The following is a 13,568-nucleotide window of genomic DNA, read 5'->3' as shown; positions in this document are numbered from 1 at the left end:
GACCATCCCAGCTCGTTTCCAGATGTTTTGGAGCAACAGGATGTATCTAATTTGACTGAATAATTATACACATTTAATTATCCTCTAAAGCCACCACTTTGTTAATGACATCCTGTTAAAACAATTTGTTTCCATTTTTTAGTTGCTACTATAAAAAAATGCCATCACTCAGTTTGGCAAATATGAATTCAAATTTGAGCGACAGGAAAATGATTCTCTGAGAGATTTTAGCTGAACATCTGTTAAGAGTAGCTGAATCAATTAAAGAGTGATGTTTCCTTCATGCCTGTATCAATATTTATTACCCTGATCTTAAGGAAATCCTTTTAAAAAGCTAAAGTGATAGTCTTATCCTCTTATTTTAGGTTTATAAAAGCACACTGCACACCACGTGGATAATTTTTTTTAGCTGATTTTCCTTTTTTGGGGCAAAAAAATGCATTTTACACCTCCAACTAAAGGAGTTAAAACAAATTGTCACAAGCAGCTGTTATCACTTGGTAGGTTAGTGTTCTGTTTGTTTGCTATGCAGTTACTTGTACATCTGAATTTTTGTGACATTTTATTGTCTGAATAACTCACAGATCAGTGGATTTATTTTGTAAAATAAAAATAGTTCAAGTGGCTGAGAATAACAGTAAGCTACTTGTTGAGAGGATGAAACCCACGTCTTGTTTTGAAGATATAATAGAATCATCTTTATTGTAATTATACAGAATGTACGAGATGGAGGAGCTACTCAATTGTTTTGACATTTTAACTTCCATTCATTGCTTTTAGCAAAATAACTTTAAATTAAACTTAATCTCTAACACAAAAATGACGTTCTGTACAAATAGGACAAGGTTACACCAGAAAATGTTCGAAAAACAACAAAAACAAGGTACACACACTCACTTTGTCTTCATTTTTACTATTTTGAAACAAATATCAGCTGGTGTAAAAACTGTATCAGTTGTTTCCATCGCAGTATTTGGATTTCTAGATCAAGGCGAAGTCTGTCAAATCCCAACAAAACAAAAATGAATTTTTCAGTTTTCTTACTGATTTTCAAGAGAAATAAATTTTGACTGAACAATGGAACAAAGAGCCTTAATGTGCACTTTGATATGTACGATTACGGCATCAGTCTGCAGCGTTTATTGTATTCAGACACAGTGGGAGACGTTTGAAACACTTAATTAAAAATAAATATGGTTTACTAGTGGAATAAACAAATATACAATACAAGCTTGGAAAAGTACTTACTCAACGTCAGGTCAAAATCAAACATAACGAGTACAAACAACTTGAATTAAGAGAAATCCTCAAGTTCAAATTTTATATAAACTATTTTTAACTCAAAATGTGAAATAATAGTAAGTGTAGTTCATAAAAAAGTACTTAGCTAGTGAAAAGTTGGACATTTATCAAAGAATTATAAAAACACGATGAATCAAAATATAATGTGCCTTTGCAGACAAATGGTATTTAATGTGTATTTGTATTGTGAAGCATGACAGGTTTTTTTTGCTGAGGCAAAACGTAAAAAAAAAAAAAAAATTGCAGTTCACTTCTTGCAGCTTCACTGTTTTTTCTTGCAGCTTCACTGTTTTTTCTTCGTGTTTTTTTTTTAACCCAATTTTTATATTTTGTGTACTGCACATTAATCTCGTCATCATCTTCACCGTCAAAGTGTTTAAGAACATATGAAGTGTTTCTAAGAGTGGGTTTATAAAGTCTTAATTATATATGAAATAAATGTCATGCTACTACGCAGATTTTCATCTATCACAGGGGTGTATGGAACGTAGGTGGGATAAGTGAGGGATCATTGTAATAATCTGAATCAGTCTGCTGCAAATAAACGTGTTTTTTTTACTGTGATTGAATAATGTGACATTGTTCCCCTAAATGTAAACATTTTCGCACCCGTAAATAAAGTTTTTACAATTTTCTTCAATTTAACAAGATGCAGACCAAATCACCTTGGCCATGAGAATCTTTACATTTGTTTTAAAGCGTATTTCTAAGATGATTCCTGAATTAACTGCACGCTTAGATTATAATTAAGTCAAAATACTAATAAAACATCTAGTAGAGAATTTTATATGCCATTAATGCCAATAAAACATGATCTTGATCAAACGTGTTTGCCTTCTTTACTTAAACAATAAAAAAAATAATCAACGTAATATAACGCAGCAACATAACAGCTCGTGCTTTAAAAAAAATTATTAAAAGAAAAATATACTCCACAGCTTCTGGTTTCTGAGACGTCTAAATGGGTTGAAATCATTTCTTTTCTCGGTGGATTTCAAAATGTTTGTTTAGACTTCCCTTCCGTCTGTAGCTTTTCCCACAAATTGAACAGCTGAAGGGATTCTCTCCTGTGTGACTCCTAATGTGAACATTCAGGTTTCCACTGTCGATAAAACCTTTACCACACACTGTGCATCTGTACGGCTTCTCCCCTGTGTGGATTTTCATATGTTTCTGCAAACATGCAGTCCACGAGAAGCATTTCAAACAAATGGGGCACTTGAAGGGCTTTTCTCCTGTGTGAGACCTCATGTGTGAATTGAGCTGCCCCTTAAAGTCAAATTTCTTCCCACACTCAGAGCAGCTGAGTGGCTTTTTGCATTCATTACACCCCGCACAGTTCGCAGTCCCATGGTCCAAACTGAGTGTAGTGCCTTGTTCTAAATGCACCTCTGCGTCCAAGTTTGCAGCTGATTCGGGTCTTCTCGCAGCCTTTATGTTCCCTTTAGTCAGGCTGTGATGGAGCTGAGACGACCGATGAAGACTGCATCCGAATACTGTCTCTCTTTTATGGCCTGCCATGTGCATTTTCAAATTCCCCTTTTGTGCGTAACCTTTTCCACAAATGGAGCAGATGAAAGGTTTTTCTCCCGTGTGAAGCCTCATGTGCACCTTCAGGTTTCCACTTTCGCTGAACATTTTGCCACACACCAAGCACCTGAATGGTTTCTCTCCTGTGTGGATTCTCATGTGTTTCTGAAGACGTCCTTTCCACATAAAACATTTCCGACACACTGGACACTTGAAAGGCCTTTCACCCGTGTGACATCTTATGTGTAACTTAAGATAACTCGGAGAGTTAAATCTTTCCCCACATTCAGAGCATTGGAATGTGTTTCTGTTATTAGATCCGGTATTTATATGGTTGGAACTTTCTGCTCCAGAATATGGCTCCATGGTGGCGTTAAAATCCTCAACTCTGACATCAGACGTTGGTTCTTTGTAGTCTGGACTCAAGTAATCAATATTAAGTTCAGGTTCGCCACAGCCTTCTTCCTCCGGAGTGACTATGTTCCCTTCAGTCTGCCTGTGATGAAGCTGTGAAGACTGAGCTTCCTCCTCATCTTCCTCATTTTTCACACTGATATGACAGAATGTCACCTTGGTGATATGAGTCTCCTCCTGTTCCTTTTTAATGAGTGGAGATTCTGAGTCTGGGTTCTTGTTGGCCACAGAGGAGCTTCTGTCCAGCTGCTGCTGAGGGGGAGGTTCTTCTGTCTCTGGGGCATCTGGAGGAACGCCTGAACCACAAAAGGCACAAGAAGAATCGCAACTTCATATATGAGCTTACACATATTTTATAGTACTGAAAAATATTTTTTTAAACGAGTAACATTGTAATTTAAAAACACCGGAATATCTCCTAACATAAACACAATATCATGGTAAATTTTTTAAACAGTGCTTAGTTTTATACACTAAAAAACATGTTTCCATATAATTCTTTGCTGTTTTATAACATTATAATTTGCTTATGTCCTGTCAGTCAAAATGAACTATATATATTTCACTGCTCATTTCAGTACATGCAAAAATGTTGAACACAAAATCTGTCAAGCAGATTATATGCATTTCTTTCTTCTTTTTTCTTGAAAATGTCTCCCAAATTGAACTTCTCTCAGGTGAACCTCAGCTTTCAGTGATGAGGAGTGTGTGAGGCCTTGGTTGTAACCATCTGAACAAGTGTGTTTGTATAGGATAATGTGCATTTTCACCTCTCGGATCTGGTCAAGTGGTTTGCAGCACATTAAAGGATGCTAGTGGAATATCTCCCACCTTATTCCCCATTCCTTAACCCAATGCAGTGGTGCTTGGAAGTTTGTGAACCCTTAAAATTTTTCTATAATTCTGCATAAATGACCTAAAATATCAGATTTTCACACAAGTCCTAAAAGCAGATAAAGAGAACCAAGTTAAACAAATGAGACAAAAAATATTATACTTGGGTCATTTATTTATTGCGGGAAATTATCCAATATTACACTTTTAAGTGGTAAAAGAACCTCTAGGATTAGCAGTTAATTTGAAGGTGAAATTGAAGTCAGGAGTTTTCAGGTGTGAGTGGGCACCATGTTTGATTTAAAGAACAGGGATCTATCAAAGTCTGCTCTTCACAACATGTTTGACTCTGGCTTGACCACTCCAGGACATTCACAGAATGGTCCTGACGCCACTCCTGTGAGATCTTAGCCGTGTGCTTTGGGTCATTGTCCTGCTGAAAAATGAAATGACGCCCCAGTCTGAGGTCAAGATCGCGCTGGAGCAGGTTTTCATCTAGGATGTCTCTGTTCATTGCTGCATTCATCTTTACCTCGATCCTGACTAGTCTGCCAGTTCATGCTGCTGGAAAAACATCCCCATAGCATGATGCTGCCACCACCATGCTTCACTTAAGGATGGCATTGGCCTGGTGAGGAGCGGTGCCTGGTTTCCTGGTGCCTTTTATTAAGGAGTGGCTTTCATCTGGCCACTCTACCACACAGTCCTGATCAGTGGATTGCTGCAGAGATGGTCGTCATTCTGGAAGGTTCTCCTCTCTCCACAGAGGAACGCTGGAGGTCTGACAGAGTGAACACTGGGTTCTTGTCACCTCCCTGATTACGAACCTTATCCCTTGATCGCTCAGTTTAGACGACCAGCCTGCTCTAGGAAGATTCCTGGTGGTTCCAAACTTCTTCCATTTACGAATGATGGAGGCCACCGCTCATTGGGACCGTCAAAGCACCAGAAATGTTTCTGTATCCTTCCCCAGATTTGTGCCTCAACATAATCCTGTCTCGGAGGTTCCTTTGACTTCATGCTTGATGTTAGCGCTCTGACATGCACCGTCAACTGTGGGACCTTATACAGACATATGTCCAAATCGAGCCCAATCAACTGAACCACAGGTGGACTCCCTTCAAGTTGAAGAAACATCTCAAGGATGATCAGGGGAAACAGGATGCATCTGAGCTTAATTTTGAGCTTCATGCCAAAGGCTGTGAACACTTATGTAAATGTAATTTCATAAGTGTTCAATAAATGTGCAAAAATATTTTTTCACATTGTCATAATGGGGCATTTTGTGTAGAATGCTGAGGAAAGAGATTTGGAATAAGGCTGTAACATAAAATGTGGAAAAAGTGAAGTGCTGTCTGTTTGTTTGCTCTATGGCTGCAGTCATGGAGGTAGATGGAGGACAGAGTGGGATGGAAGAGAACTTGCTGTGCCGAAATATATGTTTATTTTCAGTATTGCATGAACTGTTTTTCATCAGTAGTTCTGGAAACATGAAAATATTCCATAAAACCAGAGTTTGGGGTAAGTTTTCTTGGGGCTGCTGCAGACGAGTTGTTTACAAGCTAACATTAGCTTAGCATAACATGATGCTAACCTGCTCCCTGATGCTTCACTTCAGCCGAAAAGTCTCGATGTCGACGCTCCGTTTCTTCTTCATATTCCAGGATTGTCATCTCTAAATGTCCCAAAATGTCGTCCACAGCCGCGGAGAGCCGCTGGCTGATGTAAACCTTCAAACTCTGGAGCTTGGACATTTTTTTAAACCAGACACGGAGGACTTTTTCCTTCTGTCTTTGTTTTTTTACCGGTTACGGTTCAATGTTTCAGTTTTTACTTGGCCTCACGCACGTAAACTAAACCAAGCATCCTTCATTGAACATGCGCATACAACCCCCCAAACAGAACCCTCTCTATGGCGCTGCCCCCCAATAAAATAAACACGGGATTACTTCCGGGTCAAATTTCAAAATAAAGGATCTCTGACAACCCTAAAGACTGGTCAGATTTTAAACAAATCTGACAGACAGACAGTAGATGGATGGATGACAATCTGTGCCTCATTTACCCATTCATACAGCACTCTACTAGATCTCTAAAGCTAATTGAACAAATCATTCTAAAGAGACTAATCAGTGATTTATCACATTCATACACTGATGGGACACACATCAGAGGCTCTGAGGGGGTCAGTGTCTTGCCCAGGGACACTTCAGCGTGTGACTGCTGGTGGATTCGAACCCCCAACTCTTGCATTGGAGGACAACTGCTCTTACCACTCAGCCACAGCCGCCCCAAACTTTACATGTCACCTAACATATCAACTTACATATCACCTTACATATATATGCATGTAACATATCACCTTACACAGGGGCTGAGATGGCGTAGCGGCTCAGGACCCCAAGGTCCTGGGCTCGATCTCTGGTCATTGCACATCTCACAGTGTCTCTGAGCAGGACACCCAATCCCGAATTGCTCCCTGGGCTGCCCACTGCTCCACCCAGATGCAATGGGTTAATGCAGAGAGCCAATTTCATCCTTGTATGGGAACATACAATGATGACAACACAAAGTACTTTTTAGTTTAGTTTTTTAAGTTTTAGTTTGGTTAGCATCTTTTATGAGAGGGAGCCCAGCGTTGAGAATAACTTGCGCCCTCTGCTGGACAAACAACTAAATTTACTTACAGTATATCGATCAAAATGCCTTGATCAAATATAAAAATATAACCTCTGCTGTTAAATAGATTTAACTTTAGCGTTATGGATTCAAATTGTTTTGCTGCTTGTGCAATAAAGTTTATTCGAAAAAAAAAAATCGTTGCTAAGCAGCTCACCGGCGTTGCTAGGATACAACACACTGCGCCGCCGCCATAAAGTTTTGCTTCGGTTAGTTGTCCAGTTTGGGTGTTTTTGTCACCCTGTCCCAGTTTTAGTTGGTTACACGGGGACATCCGCCACCATGGAGGTCGTCCATGTGTACACGAAGCTTCGCAAAGAGTTTGGTCGCCCGGCTCTGTTTTCTGACCGGTTTGAGGAGCTGCTGCTGGACCTTCCCCCGGAACCGAGCCTGGCGGCGCAGTTCGTCCAGAAACCTTACAGAGACCAGGCCGTGCAGGCCTGCAGGGACATGTCCGAGCACCAGGTACGTTCACCTCCACCACTTATTCAAACCCAAACTACTGTGTCAAAAATCACGTGATAATCTGAGTACATGCCAAATGATGCACAACTTAAATACACACAACTTCCTGATTTAGTGACTGTGTATTAAGCAGCAAATGACAGACTAAATATTTGCAATCATTAAACTTTAGATATGAAATACTATTTTTGGGACTTTCTTTTTCAAAGGATAAAACCATCAGATAAATATGGGGACGTTTTCTGGAAATGACACTTTTTATATTGAGCTGAAAAATATATTTTATCTTTAAAATTCATTTGGTGTCTTTGTTCGTGAAAATAAATGGATAATGTAGCGTGTATGATTCTCTTGAATTTGTAAATTATTTATTGCCATGTTTGTAAATGTTGTGTGTCACTTCAACAGTTAGGGACGTTTTTCCTCGCAACATATAAAACAATTCTCTAATTGTTTTGTGAGATTATGTGTTTAAAACAACTGAGTATTTCACATGATAAAAATGTTTAAATTTAGTTTTTAGATGCATTTAAATATGTTGACTTAAGATTTTGTATAAGTAAAATGTAAAATAACTGATTACATTGTGGCCTGACAGCAGCACTAATTGCTACTTGTTTAAATTACTAATTACTTATTGATATTTGTTTGTTTGCATTTATTTGTGGTCATCATATGAACAACATTTCTTATCATCAAGTCTTTTTTTTTAATTTACTTGAAAAGTATAGTTTACTGTAAGAAAAAAAATACTGTGTAAGAAAGTCAGTCAGGTTTTTGATTTCTCTGAGTAAAATTATACTATTAATACAACATACATGTTAATTTTAATAAGTTCAAGTGAAACTATTTGGCCCGACTTGGATCAGGTGAAACTGAGGAGCTGCTTGTTGTTTCCAGATAAACATGGAGCACTTTGAGTCCATCAACTGTGGGACGAACCACGTGGAGGGCGGATGGCCCAAAGACATCAACCCCAACGAGATGGAGCAAACCATCCGCTTTAGGAAGCAGACAGAAAAAGATGAGGGCTACATCCACAGCATCCTTCAGCTGGGCAGCGTAAGATCCAAAAGAGTCCATTCCCAGCTCATCGCAGATATTAGACGTTAGCTCAGTTGTGCTCAAATGATAGCAGAAATAATGAGTGCTGTCTCTGCGATGTCAGTATGGACTGTTTAATGGCATCATGTGGTTTAGGTCATGGAGCACCGGATCAAGGAGAACAATGCCACGGACATCTACCAGCAATACTTACAGGAAATGGAAGAGGTGGAAGAAATTCAAGAACCACCTTCTGCGAAGACCATCAGTATTTTCAGGTTCAGTTGACATCGAGTGCATCAGCAGATTGATTCATTATTGAGACTGACTACTGGCTGCCTTTTGTGTTTTCTGCAGAGATCCTAATGAGCTGAAACGTACCATCACTGGCCTGTCGTGGCATCCTGATGGAGGCAGGAAGCTGGCTGCAGCCTACTCCTGCCTTGAGTTCCAGAAAGCCTCCAGGAATACAAGCCTGGACTCCTACATCTGGGATATTGGTGGGTCACACTGGAGTTTGGACTAAATTCACCTCAGAGCCAAGTCTGTACACTCCTGATTAGGCCTGTTGCAATAAACAATAAATCAATTAATCGCACGATAAATGAAAATTATCGACCTCATTTCCATTTATCGGCTTTATCGTTTCTTCGTGTCGCTCTCTTTCTACTGAAGACACTGGATGACAAACGGCTCAACTCCGGTGCTCTTCACTGACCACTCCCTTTCTCTTTAAAATCCATTTTAACGATCCAAAATCACGTTTTTGGATTGTTAAAAGCAGCTAAGCTAAGAAGCTAAGCTAACAGGCCGACCTCGGGAAAAAAAAACCTCCTTCTTGTCGAAGCTCCAGAATTCACAGTTGAAACCCATGCCTTTGTGTAAAAAGTTGTTTTTCTCTGCAAAAAGAAGCTGAGAACTTGTTTACTGATGTTTTATTAAAAGCTTTGTGTGGAAAATGCTAAAGAGCTCAAACAACACAGAGCATTTGCCATTTTGAGAACCCCCCAAAAAAGGAAGAGACAGCCCATGTCACGTCAAGGGGCCTCCCTCCCATTTTTTTTTAAAGCCACACACTGCTCTTGCATTATCCATCTTTCAGTTCAAACAATCCTATACTGCCATCCAGTGGTCGAAAAAGACACTACACACAAAACAAATTAACCAACATTTCTTCTTAAATTTGACAATAATTACTCATTATTGTCAAATTTCAAACAATATTATCGTTTATCGCAATAATTTCTGAGACAATTAATCGCCCAGCAAAATTAGTTATTGTGACAGGCCTACTCCTGATGTTTTCTTTTTCAGAGAAGCCAAACCAGCCGGAGATAACTCTGAAACCAGCATCTCTACTTGTCTGTCTGGACTACAACCCAAAAGACTCCCACACTCTTGTTGGAGGCAGCTACAATGGACAGATTGGTGGGTTCATCTTCAGACCTGATGCAGTTTAGATGAGGTTCTGTCTGGAACCAAGTGGACTTACTTAGATGTGCTCATCATAGCTTACTGGGACACCCGGAAAGGCAGCCAGCCTGTGGAGTATTCTTCTATGGAACACAGTCACAGAGACCCAGTCTACAAGATCATCTGGTTGCAGTCCAAGACTGGGACTGATGCCTTCTCTGCCTCCACTGATGGACAGGTAGACAAACTGATGTCCTACAGGTTGATTAAAGGCGGAGCGATGATAAGCAGACAAACCACTGACAGATGTTAATTACTGACGTACTGACTCTAGTTTGAGAAATAAATGGACGAGCCTTACTTAGAATAACGAGTTGTTGTTTTTTATTTTATTTCTCTGTTCTCAGATTCTTTGGTGGGACATCCGTAAGCTGAGCGAGCCCACAGAATGTCTGGTTCTGGATCCAAGCCGGGAGGGAAATCTAGACCGTGCTTTAGGTGCCATTTCTCTGGAATTTGAGGCCACTATGGTGAGCGTTTGTCCTCTTCACTACTGGTGCCTGCTCTGTTCAGGATTCAGAATGACAGTCTTAAGAAAAAGGATAAAATGGGAAGTTTAGAACTTTTTCAGAACTGGTTTCTTGAATTTCTTCTGAATAAAATGTTCCTGAGTTCATCATCTGTGTTCCTGTTTTGGTATAACAACCTGTACTCATGGTACAACTGTTTCAACTGATGTTGATGTCATTGATAAGATTTTAAGGTATGTGATTTTTGATAAACCTGTCTCATTTTATAAACATGGATGTTTTTAACTGCAGAAAGTAAAAAATAAAAACACTTGGTCCTCCATCCACCCTTCAGAGGAGCCTCTTCTGTGGCTCCGTCATAAAGAAACATCTGAAAATACAAATATCTTTGTAAAACTAACTACATATTAGATGAAAAAAGTCAACACTTAACACTCAATACATTTATTTGACTGTTGCTTTGTGTCTGCTCTTACTACAGTTATGTGCTTGTGTTTGATGTTCATGCAGCCAACTAAGTTCATGGTGGGGACGGAGCAGGGCCTGGTCGTGTCCTGCAACAGGAAGGCAAAGACTCCAGCTGAGAAGATCGTTTGTACCTATGACGGCCACCACGGACCAATCTATGCCCTGCAGAGAAATCCATTCTTCCCCAAAAACTTTCTCACGGTGGGCGACTGGACGGCTCGTATCTGGTCTGAGGACATCAAAGAATCATCGATCATGTGGAGCAAGTAGGATTGAGACCCACTGCACTGAAGAGTCTGTACTCTTATTTTACGTCTGCTGACATGTACAAACAAGACATGATGGTTGAAGAATCTTCCTCTCACACATTTTTATGTCTCTATTGTTGTTCTTGTCCTCCCTCTCCTGTCATGTTACATAAAGTCTGTGATACATTTTATCCTCTTTATGTCTTAATGTTTTTGATTTTCTTGTAATTTCTTCCCTTTGTTGTTTCGTATCAAATCAGTCTGTCTTGCCTCATCGTCTCAACCTTTCTTATTTATCCTGCATCTTTTGGTCCTTTTTCGTTTGAGATCAACATTCTGCTCAAGTAACTTCACAATGAAACAGTAACTTTGCCTTCCAGGTATCAGATGTCATATCTGATGGACGCCTGCTGGAGTCCTGTCAGACCCTCCGTCTTCTTCACTGTAAAGATGGACGGCATGCTGGATATCTGGGACATCCTGTTTAAACAGCGCGACTCCACACTCAGTCTGAAGGTGCTCGTATTTTAAATTTGCTCAACCTTTATTTAGACAGGTTAATCCCATTGAGCCTCAGGGACTCATTTACAAGAGAGACCTGGTTCTAATGAGTGATGACAACAGTGGACATCAAAGACAATAATAGACAATCATAAAGGATGTATACAAATTGAGATTTTTTTTTAATAACAAGTGAAAATAAATGGTATTTAAAAGAAAATGTAACAAAAACAACAGCTAGGTTGTAAGGCGATGTGGAAAACTAAAAACAGGAACATATCTGTGTTGGTTTTTCTCAGGAACTTAACAAATGTTTAAAGCCACTTAGAGAGGCCAAGGTCGAGAGCTTCAAATCTTTTTGTAAGATATTCCAGGAAACAGGAGCGGAGTAGGAAAAGGCCCTTTTGCCAAGTTTAGACAGATCTAAGAAAAGTGCAGCACAATAATCCTTAGCATCCAGTGCTTCAACATCATTAAAAACCTTCAACGAAGCAGTCGTTGTGCTGTGTTGTTTCCTGAAACCAGTTAAATACAAAACTGTCTGATTGAACCCACTGACCCGGAGTGATTTACATCAGTTGTTATTTCTGTGTTGTTGTCCTCAGGTGTGTGACAAACCTCTGTACAGCCTTCGTGTTCAGGATAACGGGCGTCTGTTGGCATGCGGCTCTCTGTCTGGTGAAGCCACGCTGCTGGAGATCTGCTCTGGACTGTCGACCCTGCAGAAGAATGAAAAGAGCCTTGTGGCTGCGGTGAGGAACACTGAAACTTTTTCTGATCTGAGATCTAATTCAATTTATACATTATTTATTAAAACAATACTATTTTATGTTTATTGACATTTGCAGAATATAAAAAGTGATTCTTGTCACTGAATATTAGTTGTGTGAAAAGTACAAACATGTGGACCAAGACAGAATCCTTGCTTACGTTAAAATGTAAATTTCTGGAAAATTAAATTATTTTTATTCTATTTCTAGAAGAAGAATTTTTTTTTTTTTAAAGAAATTTAATGAATTGTTTCCACAAGTTATCTTTATGTTCACATGAAGGACTGACCATAATCTATTTTTATCATTTATTAAAATAACAACAAAAAACATTTATAAACTTGACACTGAATGTAACTGGATTGAAAATATTACCAAGAGCTGGAACAAACAACACGCTGCTGCCCAGAAACCAGGGGAGACGTCACCAAATGTTTGTCGATGGTCTGCAGATGTTTGAGAGGGAGACGAAGCGGGAAAAGATCCTGGAGGCCCGTCAGAGGGAGATCCGTTTGAAGGAGAGGAGTCGTTCTGAACAGAGCAAAGAGGATGAAACGGTACGAGAGGAGGGCGAGGACGACGCCGAGCAGCTCATCGCCAGAGCTGAAAGTGACTTCTACAGCCTGGTGGAGGTAGAGTTCAGGAGAAGACAGAAGGCCCCACAGGTGAGAGGTCGGCTCGGCTCATATGTCCTGGTCTGACAAGAGATTTTGACGTTTTCTCATCAGTCTTGTTCTCGTTTTCAGGAAAATGGTGTCCACGAAGAAAAAGATCTTAAAAACGAAGTAAAAACTGTTGAAACCCAAGAGGAAACGGGTGAAACTGAAAAGTAGCGGGGAACTAAAAAAACGTGCTTCTGTGCTCCTTCAGACTTATCTCCACTTGATTTTAATGTTTTTACAGGTGCCTATTGTTTTTAAGCAGATTTACATTTTGCTTGTTTCAGATTTATTTTAATACGTTTTTATGAACCGAATCTAGTTTGTTTATACGTACAGTCTTGAGTTTGAGTCTAGATTTTACGGAATAAAACTCAAAATGAAAGAAGCATAAACTAATCAAACAGCTGTTATTGTTTGATTGCTATATAATGGATGCAGACACATTGTATGAACTCTTAGTCAATGAAATAATTCAGTCTGCAAAAGAAACAATACCTAAATCCACGGGGACTAAAAGTGGCAAGAAAGTACCGTAGTGGAATAATGACTTTAGTGAAGCCATAAAAACAAGAAATGGAGTATTGTATTTGTATTGCATTATTTGCAATACAAATACAATACTTATTTGTATTGCAGTATTTGAATATGTATTTAGGAAACTGAAAAAGTTACATATATTTGGAGCTTTAATCCAATTTAAAAGGGTAA

General features: G+C 39.3%; 1 protein-coding gene across 1 annotated transcript; it reads left to right on the top strand.

Moving 5' to 3' along the window:
* The first annotated feature begins 7,041 nt into the window (after positions 1-7,041).
* On the top strand, positions 7,042-13,031 carry dnai2b (dynein, axonemal, intermediate chain 2b). Its single transcript, XM_037692773.1, has 12 exons — positions 7,042-7,224; positions 8,125-8,286; positions 8,425-8,546; positions 8,626-8,768; positions 9,583-9,696; positions 9,780-9,919; positions 10,089-10,211; positions 10,722-10,945; positions 11,308-11,443; positions 12,034-12,180; positions 12,651-12,870; positions 12,964-13,031. The coding sequence occupies exons 1-12, from the start codon at positions 7,042-7,044 to the stop codon at positions 13,029-13,031; spliced, it is 1,782 nt and encodes a 593-aa protein (XP_037548701.1).
* Positions 13,032-13,568: the final 537 nt, after the last annotated feature.

This window comes from Nematolebias whitei, chromosome 19 (assembly GCF_014905685.2).
Source record: "Nematolebias whitei isolate Nwh7 chromosome 19, NemWhi1, whole genome shotgun sequence".
NCBI classification, from domain to species: Eukaryota; Metazoa; Chordata; class Actinopteri; order Cyprinodontiformes; family Rivulidae; genus Nematolebias; species Nematolebias whitei.
This window is presented reverse-complemented; position numbering and strand designations above follow the sequence as displayed.

Coding starts and splice junctions, on each gene's coding strand:
- dnai2b (XM_037692773.1), top strand. CDS start 7,042: ATGGAGGTCGTCCATGTGTACACGAAGCTTCGCAAAGAGTTTGGTCGC. Junction 10,212..10,721: donor TGGAATTTGAGGCCACTATG/GTGAGCGTTTGT, acceptor ATGTTCATGCAG/CCAACTAAGTTCATGGTGGG. Junction 10,946..11,307: donor TCATCGATCATGTGGAGCAA/GTAGGATTGAGA, acceptor TTTGCCTTCCAG/GTATCAGATGTCATATCTGA.